Below are 16,993 nucleotides of genomic sequence, written 5' to 3' on the forward strand. Positions count from 1 at the left end.
TGTGTGGTAGCTGAAGTATTAGTGTGTGTGTTGAGAATCTAGTGGGTGTCTATTTTAGACAATGATTGTGTGTGTGTGTGTGTGTGTGTGTGTGTGTGTGTGTGTGTGTGTGTGTGTGTGTGTGTGTGTGTGTGTGTGTGTGTGTGTGTGTGTGTCTGTGTCTGTGTCTGTGTGTGGTAGCTGAAGTGTTAGTGTGTGTGTTGAGAAGCTAGTGGGTGTCTATTTTATACAATGATTTTGTGTGTGTGTGTGTGTGTGTGTGTGTGTGTGTGTGTGTGTGTGTGTGTGTGTGTGTGTGTGTGTGTGTGAGTGGTAGATGAAGAGCTAGTGTGTCTGTGTGTGGTAGCTGAAGTGTTAGTGTGTGTGTCGAGAAGCTAGTGGGTGTCTATTTTATACAATGATTGTGTGTGTGTGTGTGTGTGTGTGTACGTGCGTGTGTGCGTGCGTGTGTGCGTGCGTGTGTGTGTGTGCGTGCGTGTGTGTGTGTGTGTGTGGCAGATTGTTCTGTAACCGTAGTATCTCCGTTGCTGTGGTCCTGCAGCTGTAGGTTTTCTTCTGTAAACAGGACAGAATCCTACACGCCGTCCCGGTTCTCCAGCTGTCCCGGTTCTGTCATGTTAGTGTGTCAATGGACTATTTTACATCACTTAGCCCAGCAGTGCTCGTTAGTCGCACCCCCACCCTTCTGGTGTACACATGCCGTGTTAGCGTGATCATGATTGGCATTCAATTTCCGAGCCTCGCTCCATCCACGCTAGCTTTAATTAGCCGAGCAGCCACAGCCGTTATCTTCTACAGATCGTTTTCACTCGACGTCGGCGGCGCTGGCTTGAGAGAGTCAGATCCTCGACTGTAAGAGCTGACTGATCTTTATCTGCCTCGGGGAATCTGTCCGTACGGGTTTTACGACTGCATCCCTTCTGTATTTAACTCCTGGTTCCCTCAGTAACTATCAGATATGTTCTGCTACCTGATAAAAGATTCATGAGATTGGCTTTGTGATGGAGAGCTGCGCTTTATGTGGAAATGCGCTTCTCGAAAGAGCAACGTGACATTAATCATAAGGATAAAATTCGGATTCTTAGCTTCTTGTGATCGTTAAAGCGCTTCGTTTTATTAATATTTTCATACTTTCGAATGTCACAGAGTAAAGACTATGTCATGTGTAGATGTTAATTATTTTAAATAAATTGAATAAAGATAAAGATTAAAAATCTTCACAAAATCGCAGTTAAAAAAAAAGAAAGGCTTTTAACATAAAAATCAATTAATTTGAAAACTTATAATAACATGACGGGCCATTGAATTAAATAATTCCCAAAATCTGTCTCAAAATATTTGTTTTTTTTATTTAATATAAAAAATGTATAGTATAAACTTAGGTGGAAAAATAAATAAACAATATATAAACATATATAAACAATAAACAACATATATAAACAATATATAAACAATCAAATATATTGTTCTATAAACAATAGGGGGGGGGCACGGTGGCTTAGTGGTTAGCACGTTCGCCTCACACCTCGAGGGTCGGGGTTCGATTCCCGCCTCCGCCTTGTGTGTGTGGAGTTTGCATGTTCTCCCCGTGCCTCGGGGGTTTCCTCCGGGTACTCCGGTTTCCTCCCCCGGTCCAAAGACATGCATGGTAGGTTGATTGGCATCTCTGGAAAATTGTCCGTAGTGTGTGTGTGTGTGAGTGAATGAGAGTGTGTGTGTGTGCGCCCTGTGATGAGTTGGCACTCCGTCCAGGGTGTATCCTGCCTCGATGCCCGATGACGCCTGAGATAGGCACAGGCTCCCCGTGACCCGAGGTAGTTCGGATAAGCGGTAGAAGATGAATGAATGAATGAATGAATGAATAAACTTAGGTGTGAGATTAAGAAGTAATTACTAATGATGAAAATATGCCAAAAATATGAAATCTACCAAAAGGTAAAATCAGAAATTTTGCATTATTTGTCTTCAAGGTCAGTCAGCAGATTTCATATTATTGATATTTTAACTAAACGTATTTTAATAATCCACGAGAATGGAGAAAGTGGATGAAGCTTTAACCGAAGGATGATTTTTAGATATGTTTTAGATAACGTTACAGCGGCCCTAAAATGGAGCCCTGTGGTACACCACTTTCACTTGAATAATGTTTACCTTCAGCACCACAGGACCGGTGTTATTTATTCTAATATTATTATATAACTCAGATCTACATATTAATAAATAATTAAATTAAATAATTAAATAATAAGTATAATAAGTAAATAATTGTTAGCTGTGATGCTAATGACGGAAATCATATTATTATCGGTATTAGCTTTCAATTCTTTTCGTTTTGCTACTTTTTTAATTCCTTGTGGTTATTCTGTGTGATACGTGTGTGAGGCAGATCGACCTGTTTATTCTGCACTTACTCTCTTATTTCTGACTTCTCGATGCCTTATAGTAGCATTTACAGGTTAAAGGCCTGAGCATCTTCTATGGCTTCAGTTATGATGACTTTTAGGAGTCGTGCAAGTAAATGTCACATTTGACACCTATTCAATCTCTCTGTCTGTCTCTCTCTCTCTCTCTCTCTCTCTCTCTCTCTCTCTCTCTCTTTCTGTCTCTCTGTAGGGAATTTGGTTGGCGAGACCCCGAGCTACCTGAGGTCATCCAGATGTTGCAGCATCAGTTCCCCTCGGTTCAGTCCAACGCTGCCGCGTACCTGCAGCATCTGTGCTTTGGGGACAACAAGATTAAAGCAGAGGTAAAATAAATGCACCCTTTATTTTCAACATTTAATGGGTCTTTATACGTCCTAAGAGGGCTGAGCGAAATGATGAGCTTTTCAAATCTTCCTGATGAGCAGTATCTTAGCTGTTCATCAGTCAGTGGGTGGGGCTATAATATATTAGATTAGATTAGATTCAACTTTATTGCCATTACACATGTAAAGGGCAACATAATGGAGTTTGGCGTCTAAGCAGAAGTGCAATAAGCAGCAAGTGCAAGATGTCGGGTATTTACAGTATGAACAGGATCATATACTGATGATTATGCTATAGACATGATATACAGGGTGTTGTATATTATATATACGTGATATACAGGGTGTTATATATTATATAGACAGATATACAGGGTGTTATATATTATATAGACAGATATACAGGGTGTTATATATTATATAGACATGATATACAGGGTGTTATATATTATATAGACAGATATACAGGGTGTTATATATTATATAGACAGATATACAGGGTGTTATATATTATATAGACAGATATACGGGGTGTTATATATTATATAGACAGATATACAGGGTGTTATATATTATATAGACATGATATACAGGGTGTTATATATTATATAGACATGATATACAGGGTGTTATATATTATATAGACATACATACAGGGTGTTATATATTATATAGACAGATATACAGCGTGTTATATATTATATAGACAGATATACAGGGTGTTATATATTATATAGACAGATATACAGGGTGTTATATATTATATAGACATGATATACAGGGTGTTATATATTATATATTATATATGTTATATAGACAGATATACAGGGTGTTATATATTATATATTATATATGTTATATAGACAGATATACAGGGTGTTATATATTATATAGACAGATATACAGGGTGTTATATATTATATAGACAGATATACAGGGTGTTATATATTATATAGACATGATATACAGGGTGTTATATATTATATAGACAGATATACAGGGCGTTATATATTATATATTATATATGTTATATAGACAGATATACAGGGTGTTATATATTATATAGACAGATATACAGGGTGTTATATATTATATAGACAGATATACAGGGTGTTATATATTATATAGACATGATATACAGGGTGTTATATATTATATAGACAGATATACAGGGTGTTATATATTATATAGACATGATATACAGGGTGTTATATATTATATAGACATGATATACAGGGTGTTATATATTATATAGACAGATATACAGGGTGTTATATATTATATAGACAGATATACAGGGTGTTATATATTATATAGACAGATATACAGCGTGTTATATATTATATAGACATGATATACAGGGTGTTATATATTATATAGACAGATATACAGGGTGTTATATATTATATAGACAGATATACAGGGTGTTATATATTATATAGACAGATATACAGGGTGTTATATATTATATAGACATGATATACAGGGTGTTATATATTATATAGACAGATATACAGGGCGTTATATATTATATATTATATATGTTATATAGACAGATATACAGGGTGTTATATATTATATAGACAGATATACAGGGTGTTATATATTATATAGACAGATATACAGGGTGTTATATATTATATAGACATGATATACAGGGTGTTATATATTATATAGACATGATATACAGGGTGTTATATATTATATAGACATGATATACAGGGTGTTATATATTATATAGACATGATATACAGGGTGTTATATATTATATAGACAGATATACAGGGTGTTATATATTATATAGACAGATATACAGCGTGTTATATATTATATAGACATGATATACAGGGTGTTATATATTATATAGACAGATATACAGGGTGTTATATATTATATAGACAGATATACAGGGTGTTATATATTATATAGACAGATATACAGGGTGTTATATATTATATAGACATGATATACAGGGTGTTATATATTATATAGACAGACATACAGGGTGTTATATATAACATTAATGTTATATTGATATTATATATATATATATATATATATATATATATATATATATATATATATATATATATATATATATATATATATATATATAGTTGTGGTATTGCGTAAGTATTTACCCCCATGTCAATAATCGATCAAACCAAGTGTAGCTGCAAGTGTCTCTATCAGTTTTGTGTCTCTATCAGTTTTGCACATCTGGATTGTGATATCTTTGCCCATTTTTCCTGGATGAAAATATTATTAGCCTGCAGCAATTTTCTGTCTTATCACAGATTGTAAATCAGACTGGGGTCTGAGCTTCAGCTGGTTAAGGCTTCAGTATGTTTGGGTTCATTGTCCTGCTGGAAGGTGAAGCTCTGCCCCCGGTCTCATGTCTCTTGTAGACTGGTATAAGTTTTCTTCTTCACCTTATTTTTGTCTTTGTCCATCTTACCTTCAACTAAGACTAGTTTCCCGGCCCAGGAATTCTCTTAATATGATCCTACCACCACCAGGCTTCACCATATACATACAGAGATAAATTAAAGACTTAAGAAGCTGTTCAGAAATGTTTTTAAATATAGTTTCTCCATATTTACATATAAGTCTCACTTCAATGGCTGAGTCAATCGAGTTGCATTGACTCTGCCCTTTTTTTAGCGTCTCTTAGACGAAAACAAACCAAATTTGCTATTTATTAACGAGAAAGACAAAAATGTGTGTGTTTTTTTTCCCACAATATTCCAGTCACACTGTTGGAAAGTCAGCACAGATATTTTTTCAGTGTTTTCAGTGTTGTAGGAGTTTTTAAAGTCATAAATCTTTAATAAATCAGGGCCAAAGTGTGTACAGGAAAGAATCATCCTCGGGGTTTGATTAAGCCGAGTGTAAATCAGCTCGGACATTTTTTAATGTTCTTTAAGGAACATTAATTCAAATATGTTGTGGAACACCTCTGACCTGAAGCTTTTGTAAATTACGCCAGCTCTTGAACCCTGCACCATCCTGCGGGGACTCTTCGTTCACCGTATTGACCTCCTTTGTTCTACAAAATTAATTCTTACACAAGTCGTCAGCAGATAAATCAGCTCCTTATTGAAATTTGATCTCCGCGGCTGGATTTCCCAATTGTAACTTGTCATAATTATGAAAGGTTTTTTTTTTGTATAGCCAGACAAATATTAAAAGGAAACAACGGCGTATTGACAGCCATTCTACATGAAGCAGCTGAGTAATTGTGTCTCAGAGGCTTAAAGGAGGCTGAAGGAAATTAAATTTGAGGGAACAAATCCAAAGGAATGAAAAAAATAAAAACTAAAGGAGCCACAGAGAGCCACAGAGAGCAGCCGACTAACCTCTGAATGTTGTTTAATGCAAAGAAAATAAAAAATAAATAAAGTCAGAGCTTAAATCTGTTCAGTTTCCAGTTAGCGCCGCTAGCGTCGTTCCTCCGTGCCGTCGTATTCATTAAGCTGACAAAATTCTGTTTGCTCTGATTTGTTTAGCAATTTTAGAAGGTGCAGAAGCTTTCTGCTTGAAACACCTGAGTGGCTTGCAACGATTTATTAATGAAGGTTAGCTCTGGAAAACAAGGAGAAGAAGAAAGGATAAACTACACAGGCAGTTTGTTTCCTGACTGTAATCAGTAACATTCCCGATCCTGACCTTCTGGTCTCCACCAAAGCCTGGTTCAGGTCCTGTGACAGCCAGGTTCAAGCTTCTCTTGATCAGAGCTTCAGACTCAACTTTCCAAAATGTCCAGAACTAAGTTTATTAGAAATCACGTTCCACAGACACGGTTATACCCGGTTCCACAGACACATTTATACCCGGTTCCACAGACACATTTATACCCGGTTCCACAGACACGGTTATACCCTGTTCCACAGACACGATTATCCCCGGTTCCACAGACACATTTATACCCGGTTACACAGAAACGGTTATACCCGGTTCCACAGACACATTTATACCCGGTTCCACAGAAACGGTTATACCCGGTTCCACAGACACATTTATACCCGGTTCCACAGACACGGTTATACCCTGTTCCACAGACACGGTTATACCCGGTTCCACAGAAACGGTTATACCCGGTTCCACAGACACATTTATACCCGGTTCCACAGACACGGTTATCCCCGGTTCCACAGACACGGTTATCCCCGGTTCCACAGACACATTTATACCCGGTTCCACAGACACATTTATACCCGGTTCCACAGACACGGTTATACCCGGTTCCACAGACACATTTATACCCGGTTCCACAGACACGGTTATACCCGGTTCCACAGACACGGTTATACCCGGTTCCACAGACACGGTTATACCTGGTTCCACAGACACGGTTATCCCTGGTTCCACAGACACGGTTATACCCTGTTCCACAGACACGGTTATACCCTGTTCCACAGACACAGTTCTACAAGGTTCCACAGACACAGTTATACCCGGTTCCACAGACAAAGTTCTACAAGGTTACACAGACACAGTTATACCCTGTTCCACAGACACATTTCTACAAGGTTCCACAGACGTTGGTTTATCTGGTTCTTCAGACACAGTTATATTTGGTTGTATATACACAGTTCTATAAGGTTCCACATACACAGTTATATCCGGTACTATAGACACAGTTCTATAAAGTGTCATATACACAGTTCTATCTGGTTCTATAGATAGAGACACAAACACAGGTTCTGTATTCTGCTGCTTTCTCATCATACACTGGGTTTTATTTACTTGAACGTAGCTTCGTTCCCCATGTGAACGGTTCAGCAGTAATGTGGTGTAATTACCGTTGTAGAACAAAGCACAGTCTCTACTTCATTACCCAGATTTATTTATAGTTTCGTTAATAGTAATATCAGATTCTATTTTCATACGATTTGTTATTTTATTTTTTTATTAAATAGAGGGATAAAACACACAGTGGTGAAAGGAACAGACCGAACATTTATTACATTACTACTGCAGTGTTTTGAAACAGCGTGCATTTTAAAACAAAGCACTTTTTTTTTGGAGCGTTTGGAATGTAATATATTCCGGTTCAGATTTGCTGCATCAGCAGAGATGTTGTATTGTTTCGTAATTGCTGTGCAATACAACTAAATGGATAAAAACGCAAGTCATTACGTCTGTAATTAACGTCTCACTCGTTCTGCTTTTTCGCTCGATGTATGCGGTGTTTGAGTTGGTCTCGCTTTCCCTCGGTTCTCTTACATTCGGTGTGTTCACTGGTTGCGTACAGAAAATAAGACAGCAGAAGAAACGGTTATAATACGCAATGATATAAATATAGAAATGGAGTCATAATATGTTTGCAGCGGCTGTTGCGTGTCGTGGCATGGTGTGTGTGGGGGGGGCAGGTGGTGGAATAGCAGAGTTAATTACATGTGACAGCATCACAGCAGATGGTTGTGGAGCTCTGGACAGGTTATTTCACGACTGCCATTCATTTCCCAGAATGCACGCTTACACAGGTGCGTTCGCATTACTCCAGCGGATGGTGAAAAATGACACGAGGCTTCATCGCTCCACCGAGAACCGCTCGGAGGCAACGTGGGGATGCTGTTCTCCACATCCTGCCTGCTATACGATACCTGCCGGGGTTCGCCGCCGTGGCGTGGCCTCAGGTTCGTAGTGCCTCCTGTGTTAGTATGTACGACAAACTTGTTTATGCCACGAAGCCGTGCGTAGATTAATTATCTAAACGAATAATTATCTCGGGGGGCACGGTGGCTTAGTGGTTAGCACGTTCGCCTCACACCTCCAGGTTTGGGGGTTCGACTCCCGCCTCTGCCTTGTGTGTGTGGAATTTGCATGTTCTCCCCGTGCCTCGGGGGTTTCCTCCGGGTACTCCGGTCCACCCCCCCCAAAAGACATGCATGGTAGTTTGATTGGTATCTCTGGAAAATTGTCCGTAGTGTGTGTGTGTGTGTGTGTGTGTGTGTGTGTGTGTGTGTGTGTGTGTGTGTGTGTGTGAGTGAATGAGAGTGTGTGTGTGCCCTGTGATGGGTTGGCACTCCGTCCAGAGTGTATCCTGCCTCGATGCCCGATGAGGCCTGAGATAGGCACAGGCTCCCCGTGACCCGAGAAGTTCGGATAAGCGGTAGAAGATGAATGAATGAATGAATGAATGAAAAATTATCTAAATGCAAATTCTGCTTGTTCCAGGTTCTGTTCAAGGTAAATGGAGTAAAAAGTTTCATATGGTTCATACGGTGAAGTTTCTCATGATGAGATGTTCTTCGTTGCTAGTTCATATGAAAATATTAACTACATGACCTTGGTGTTGATACTCATGACCTTTATGGTCAGATACCTGGTAAAAGAGGAGACACCTGATCCTGTGCTATAGATGAGCACTGTTTAAAGCAGGGGGTCTTTACTTCCTCTCCATCTCCCGCTTCGTCTCTGTCTGGCTTAAGTTTAGCTTCATCAGCCATTTTTGGCAGGAAATCTAATCCGTCGATTTCCTTTTGTGTGTGTGTGTGTGTGTGATTCTGAATCGAGCCGGAAGAGCTTCTGTGTCTTTAATTGAACACCTCGGCGTCTGCGATTCATCCAGTCCATGCACTCGTCAACTTTTATTCTATTCATTTCATTAAACGGATTCATTAAAGTGAATCCGCCGAAACAAAACGTCTGCCAGAGGCTCGGCCACGTTCTCGGTGGCTTGTTTTCACTCTCACGGTCAGGCCGCTTTAGTTCGGCTTTATATTCCTCATGGTTTAAAAACGTCCGTTGCTCCAGCGCTCCCTTCGGCGATCCTGGCGATTCATCACGACACTGACACTTTCCTAGGTTTCTAACAGACTGCATAAAAACCTTCTTTTCCTCTCTCTGAAGTGGCGCCCGACATGGGGCTGAGTTCTAGACGACCCTTCGTCTCCTTATACATGCTAATTGGAAGAAATCAGATTACTTTTAAAGCTCACAGTGGCCTCGAGTTTTGTCTCCCGATGAGGGAGAGATTGGATGTAAAGAAACAAAATCCTCACAATTCTGCAGCAAAGAAAAATAAACATCCATCATGATGGAGATAATAATGTTATTCTGACTCCCGGAGCTGGAGCTCACCGTCCTGTCTGTCTGTGCGGGCTTCCTTTGGATCGTCTGGTTCCCTCCCACCTTCCAGTGGTGACACTTAGATGCTACTCGGTGTAAATGTGTGTTTTTGGGGTATTCCTGCCTCACCATGGCAACTGCACCAACTCCAGAGAGAAGCTCAAGCTAAGAAGCTGTAAACTTCCTGTAGTTGTAAACAATACGTTTGGAAGCTTGTACAGTACGGTCATGAAGCCTGATTTCATCATCACCGAACCCTCACTAAGACGTTGCCATAAAACAGACCTGCGACCGGATTTCTGGAACTCTACAGTAAACACACGCACACATTCCATCCTCTCAGCCTCTCTGACGCTTTGCTTTAGCTCCCGAAAGCGTACGGCGAGTGCTCTCGACGTATATTAACATAAGCGAGAAGAGAAACGCTGAAGTGCTGCGAGAACGATAGGACGTGTCGCTCTTGTTTATTCGCTCGTTTCGGGAAGCCGCGGAGGCCCGAAGAGAGTAAATAAGTGAGAAAGTAGGAGTTAGGTGTCAGTCATTGTGATTTGGACGGCGTTCTCTCAGGCACACTTGGCACTCCGTAGCCGCCTCTTTAATGAACTCGGCTTGCTTTAATTGATTGATGCAGAACACAAAGACGCCGTTGACTGAGACTTAGTCACGCTGTTTCCTCTCACAGGGATGATTCAGATGCTGATCCTGGATGCATCTGGTTCGTGACAGGGTGCAAGAAAATGCCTCTGGTTATTAAAGCGTTTTGTCTACATTTAACATTTCGTTCGATTCGTCTTTAGAATATTAATTCCGAGCGACTGTGACATCTTTTTTCATTCACAATCGAGACATAGTTAAAGACGTCAATAGTTACTAATCTAATTTAGTACATTTATTTTGAATTTTTAATACATCGTGTAGCTGCAATCGTGTCAAAGAAATACTCGTTTTTGAAAATCAGAAATAAATATTTTATTGATAAATAATATAATGAAATTATACACAGATAAATATTTACTGAAAACATATTATTTTTCTATTTTTTTTTTAAGTATCGGTTTAAATGACATGTTTCATTCCCGCCTGATTGTCCTTATTTCTATCGTTTCAAACGTTTTATTAAAATCGATTATTATTAATAAGATATTTATGCAGAATAATTAGCATGAATTATTCTATCTAATGTCATTAGATACAAATCAAAGGACAAACTTTTTTTAGATAATCATCCAAATAAACAGCGATCTTTCTTTCTTTCTTTCTTTCTTTCTTTCTTTCTTTTTTAATTAGTTTTTAATTTAATTATTTTGTTAATATTAATTGGTTTGAATTATTCATAGAACATTATAACATCTGTCTTTTTTCCAGGTCGATAACTGACTTCATGACATTTCTCCTTAGAAACAAAAGAATTACGATACTTTAAACTTGAAAATAAAATGAATCTTATTGGATTAAACACATAATAGTTAAAACCACTTTAATCTCAGATTAGCGATGTTTGACGTCAGCCACCGAAGCTGAACGTTTAAACGGCACGACACAAGCACCGGGATTGAAAAGAAGTTCTGTGTGTTCCTCAGATCCGGAGGCAGGGTGGGATCCCCCTGCTGGTGGACCTACTGGATCATCGGATGGCAGAAGTTCACCGGAGCGCCTGTGGAGCTCTGAGGAACCTCGTCTATGGGAAAGCTAACGACGACAACAAGATCGCTCTGAAGAACTGCGGTGGAATCCCAGCGTTGGTGCGTCTACTGAGAAAAACCTCAGACGTGGACATCCGTGAGCTAGTTACAGGTAAGACCTGGACTACGGTCTACAAATTAAACTCTTCTTATTGTATGGCATTATTCACATTGCTTAGCTTGTACTGTCTGTACTGATCTCCCCTACTGGTTATTTTATTTGACCATGTTGCAGTTAAAGGTGGGGTCTCAGATTTTTGAGAAATATCTTCAGGATGTGTGTGTAGATAAAACATCATGCTGAGCATCAGCTCTTGTTTGTGTGTCTTCACAAATTGTAACTATTTTTAATGTAACATCCTCTTCAAACCTCGTTGAGATTCCTTCTTCTGACTCGGACGTGACGTCTTTTAATAATCTCTAAACTCGCTGTCTAATGACACGTCCAACAAGTCTGGGTTCCCACTTGAGGGTAAATTAACTCTGTTACTGCATAATTTATCCACCAATGAACTGACAAGTGTTTAGCAAAAGTGCTTCAGAAACTTATCCATCCAGTCTTTTTGGGTTTCTCTGAAGAACACAGAGAGATGGAGCCTGATGAGCTTATTGATCGTCTCTTACAGTGTGGGTTGCCAGGGTGAGACCCTGTAGGTTACAGGTCGGTTTAAGATTACAGCAAATAATGATGGGAGTTATTGAAATGACCGGAGTCATGGGATTTGTCATCAATACAGTAAAATGTATCTATCGGTGTTCGCTGAGTGCACGGAGTGAAGAAGCGTAACTCAAACCGTATGGACGTGTACAAGTGCAACCCAAGATGATGGGTTTGGAACTAATTAGAAAAATTAGGGTATTGAAATGGACATTGGGGGCACGGGGGCCGGGGAGGAAACCAGAGTACCCGAAGGAAACCCCTGAGGCACGGGGAGAACATGCAAACTCCACACACACAAGGCGGAGGCGGGAATCAAACCCCCAACCCTGGAGGTGTGAGGCGAACGTGCTAACCGTTAAGCCACCGTGCCCCCCTCAATGAAAAACTGGTATAATTAAAATCCAAAAGGAAGTTTATTTGTATTGTCCCTCTTGGAAACCCTTAAAGGTTTTGAGTCTCTTTTAGAAACTAGAACCATTAAACGCACAATTAAACCCTTCTCAGTAAACAATTTTTTTTAGGTTAAAAATACTTCTCCAGTTATTCCATTCATAGGTAGAATCTTAAAACAAAACTTTACAAGTTTACAAGTAGAACCATTTTAGAAACCTTCCTATCTTTAGTTTGTCTCTCTGGAAGAAACCCTTAAAGGTTCTATACAGAACCCTACAGCAGATGGTTCCTATTAAAGAATATACCAACTAGAAACTATGGAAGAAGCCCTGAGATATAAGAGACCCATATGGGGCTTTTGATTGGTTAGAATTAATACCTACATCAACATCGGACCTTTCCGAATAAGATTACACCCCTGAATTAGCCCTAAACGTTAATGACACCTGACCTTATCAGTGTATTATCATCCATCTAGTCCCAACCTTTTGCTAGCTACAGAAGATATATAGAAGGCAGCATTGGTCTATTTCCTCTCTTAATCTTTCGCGTACAGAAGAGGAAAACTTTATCCAACTACATGTTTAATAATGCTGTACATTTTCAAGACATGTTTCTGAAGCCACTGTGGCTATTAGCGGAAATGGAGAGCTTTATAGCAGATAGCGGGTGGATGTTGCTACGCCATGGAAGCCTGCTGCTGGACCGCTAAATGCAGATTACCATATAAATTAAACTCCATGCTGCACGGCGTACTTAGAGTGGCCGCTGTCACCGTTTAATCAGCCGTCCAGAGACCCAGAGGATTCTCATCCTCACTGCCTCTAATAAGCCAGTGAATCGGAGTTACGCTTGGCCTGCCTTTGTAGAGCCGCACCAATTTAGGAACTATTAGATGGAGAACGGTTCCTGAGATATTCTGGGTTGGCGGTGGTTCTGGTTCTGCTGTGGAGGCTGATCAGAGCTGGGTTCCTTTTTAAAAGGAGTAGATCGTTTGCTTTGCCTCATTCTCAGCACAGTCTGGGATTAGGGTTAGGATTACGGATATTACTCTTATGCCCTTATCTGCACGTCTGGACGCCTAGGGTGGACATCGTTAAAGCACACGCCGAGCATCCAAACTTGTGTGCTGCCTCATTTTACTGCATCTGTACTTCACCACATGAGGATCCCTTGGCCTCGCATCCTAATCTCAGATCAAACACTCGGTTTCAAAAGAAAAACCGCAGCACCTTAAGGGTTTGCGTTGCTCTGAGTTGTGTGCGTCTTTGTGTATGAGTCATGCATTAATTGATACACAGTGGCCACACAGAGCAGATGGAATATTAGTCCACGCTTCAGGAAGGAAGCCGGTGAGAAACTCAGACAGATGAAAATCCCTCGAGAAGCAGCCGAACGCTCTGGCACGGAGGATGGCTTGGCTCCGGATACGGATCATTACTGTGTTGTGAAACTGAAGACTGCAGCTCTGTGGAGTAGAACCAGCAAGCGTCTGATTACTCTGAGCCAAGCAAACAGAGTCCTGCTTCACTGCGTTACTCTGTGGAGGTTTGCAGCAGCTTCCATGGGGATGAATTCTTCAACCCTTTTTTAGACCCCTGCACCAAATGATAAATCCTTTTGCAAGAGAAATTTATTAAGGAAAGAAAGAACAATTAATCATCCAAAGAATCCAATGAGAAACCGGTACAGTTAAAATCCCCAAACCTTGGTGTTTATTTTTAGTGTCTGACTTGTTTAACATCGAAAGAACAATTCTCTATGAACCATTTCTTAAACAATTTCTTGTTAAATCTTTAACAATTTCCCTTTTGGAGAACTTTCCATGTACAACACTAAAGTAGATGTTGTGCTCTTACAAGTAGAACCATTTTAGGGGCCGTTCGTGGCCTAATGGTTAGAGAGTCTGACTCCTAACCCGAAGGTTGTGGGTTCGAGTCTTGGGCCGGCAATACCATGAGTGATGTGCCCTTGAGCAAGGCACCGAACCCCCCAACTGCTCCCCGGGCGCCGGAGCATAAGTGGCTGCCCACATCTCCAGGTGTGTGTTCACGGTGTGTGTGTGTGTGTTCACTGCTGTGTGTGTGCACTTTGGTGAACGAATTCTGTGTCACCATACTTGGCCTTATGTCACTTCACTTCACCTAACGTCACGTCACTGAGAAAAGTAGTGGAAAGTAATGGGGGGGAGTCGTGGCCTAATATGGGGGGTGGGGTCGTGGCCTAATATGGGGGGGTGGGGTCGTGGCCTAATATGGGGGGGTGGGGTCGTGGCCTAATAGGGGGGGGGGGGGGTCGTGGCCTAATAGGGGGGGGGGGGGGTCGTGGCCTAATAGGGGGGGGGGGGGTCGTGGCCTAATAGTTAAAGAGTTTGACTCATATTGTATTCATCCTTTTTTTTCATTCATTCATTCATTTTCTACCGCTTATCCGAACTACCCCGGGTCACGGGGAGCTTCATCTCAGGCTTCATCGGGCATCGAGGCAGGATACACCCTGGACGGAGTGCCAACCCATCACAGGGCACACACACACACACACACACACACACACACACACACACACAATTTTCCAGAGATGCCAATCAACCTACCATGCATGTCTTTGGACCGGGGGAGGAAACCGGAGTACCCGGAGGAAACCCCCGAGGCACGGGGAGAACATGCAAACTCCACACACACAAGGTGGAGGTGGGAATCGAACCCCGACCCTGGTGGTGTGAGGCAAACGTGCTAACCACTAAGCCACTGTGCCCCCCCGCCATTGAGCAAACTGTATTGTCCTATTGTATTATTTAAAAAATAATTAAGCGTTCCACAGTTTGTTTTTGTGGTAGAACCCTTGAACTGTTCATTAAAAGGGGTGAAAAGGTCAGAACGCTTTGTCTTCCATGGTTTGTTGTTATAGGAGAACCCTTTAAAGTTCCATGTACATTTGTAGAAACATTAAATCACACAAACATCTCCATACCCCTTAAAGAAACCCTTCAGGTCTAGACCACTGAAGACTTTAACAGTTTGTTCTATGAGGAACCTGTTAAAGGTTCTTTGTGGAACCATACAACATCAGGCGGACATCACGTTGCACAGAAAGTGAGAGAACCTGGTTCTGCGTCATCCCGACTCCTCCACCCACACGTGTCCTTTTCCCTGGATATAAATCCTTCACTGTTCTTATTCGTCTTTTCAGAATGAATCAAAACGATGACTCATTCTAAATGTTCTTGATTTGTGACCTTGTTGAATTTGTGCTCGTTGCCTCATAGAATCCAGGCTTTTCTAAACGAATCACTTAACAGCTTTATTCATCAAAAACTAACGCCCTCGTTTCTCTCTCCTACAATCCATTTCCTGAATAAGGCAATAAAAGTCAACAACAAAATGTTGTGCAACAGGATGAGTGTTAGCATGTGTGCTTAATAAAACATGGCCGCCGTAAAGCGGCAAGCTGCCGTCGTCGTTAGATTAACGCACTCGTTTCGGCCTGTTCGGTATGCAGACGATCACCGAGCTGCCAGTTGGTCTGCAAATCAGAGACGTCCTCATTAAACCCAAAATTGGTCAGGAGTCTCTGTGCTCCTCTGCAGCCATGAGGTGTGATTATAGCCACTTAGTGGAGGGTCTCTGGCTCTTTCACAGTCCCTCACTCTATGATTACAGGCCCTTTACTCACTATTTATTTCTTGGTTGCTTTCTTTTATTCACTGACAAACAAAAGCAATAAAGTCAACAATAAAGAACAAGAAAAGAACCTTTGTTTATCTTGCGACCGAATAAGATAGATGTCACTTTTAAAACATTAAACCTTTATAAATGCTTTTGTTGTTCAGGTCTTTTGACTTCATGTCCAAGTCATTTCCAAAGTATCTGCACTTCTAATCAAGTCCTTGTGAAGCTCAGCAAAATCCCATAAACTCAATTCAGGTCCAAGTTTAATGGTAAAGTTCAAGTCAAGTCCTGAAAAGCAGATTTTAAATCAAGGCCAAGACTCATAAGTTTATGTTGAATCCTCATGTCCAATTTAGGACATTTACCTCAATTTAGGCATGAGACTTAGACTTGAGGGAGGGCACGGTGGCTTAGCGGTTAGCACGTTCACCTCACACCTCCAGGGTTGGGGGTTCGATTCCCGCCTTCGCCTTGTGTGTGTGGAGTTTGCATGTTCTCCCCGTGCTTCGGGGGTTTCCTCCGGGTACTCCGGTTTCCTCCCCCGGTCCAAGACATGCATGGTAGGTTGATTGGCATCTCTGGAAAATTGTCCGTAGTGTGTGTGTGTGAGTGAATGAGAGTGTGTGTGTGCCCTGTGATGGGTTGGCACTCCGTCCAGGGTGTATCCTGCCTCGATTCCCGATGACGCCTGAGATAGGCACAGGCTCCCCGTGACCCGAGAAGTTCGGATAAGCAGTAGAGAATGAATGAATGAATGAACTTAGAC

At 40.9% G+C, this 16,993-nt stretch overlaps 1 protein-coding gene across 1 annotated transcript in view; it reads left to right on the plus strand.

Annotated features, from left to right (window-relative positions):
- Positions 1 to 715: 715 nt before the first annotated feature.
- Positions 716 to 16,993, plus strand: part of ctnnd2a (catenin (cadherin-associated protein), delta 2a) — a 58,863-nt gene continuing 42,585 nt past the window's right edge. The window contains exons 1-3 of the mRNA XM_047808378.1: positions 716 to 852; positions 2,614 to 2,746; positions 11,404 to 11,617. Coding sequence (XP_047664334.1) covers positions 716 to 852; positions 2,614 to 2,746; positions 11,404 to 11,617 — 484 coding nt within the window. The remainder of the gene's footprint in view (positions 853 to 2,613; positions 2,747 to 11,403; positions 11,618 to 16,993) is intronic.

This window comes from Tachysurus fulvidraco, chromosome 25, assembly GCF_022655615.1.
Source record: "Tachysurus fulvidraco isolate hzauxx_2018 chromosome 25, HZAU_PFXX_2.0, whole genome shotgun sequence".
NCBI classification, from domain to species: domain Eukaryota; kingdom Metazoa; phylum Chordata; class Actinopteri; order Siluriformes; family Bagridae; genus Tachysurus; species Tachysurus fulvidraco.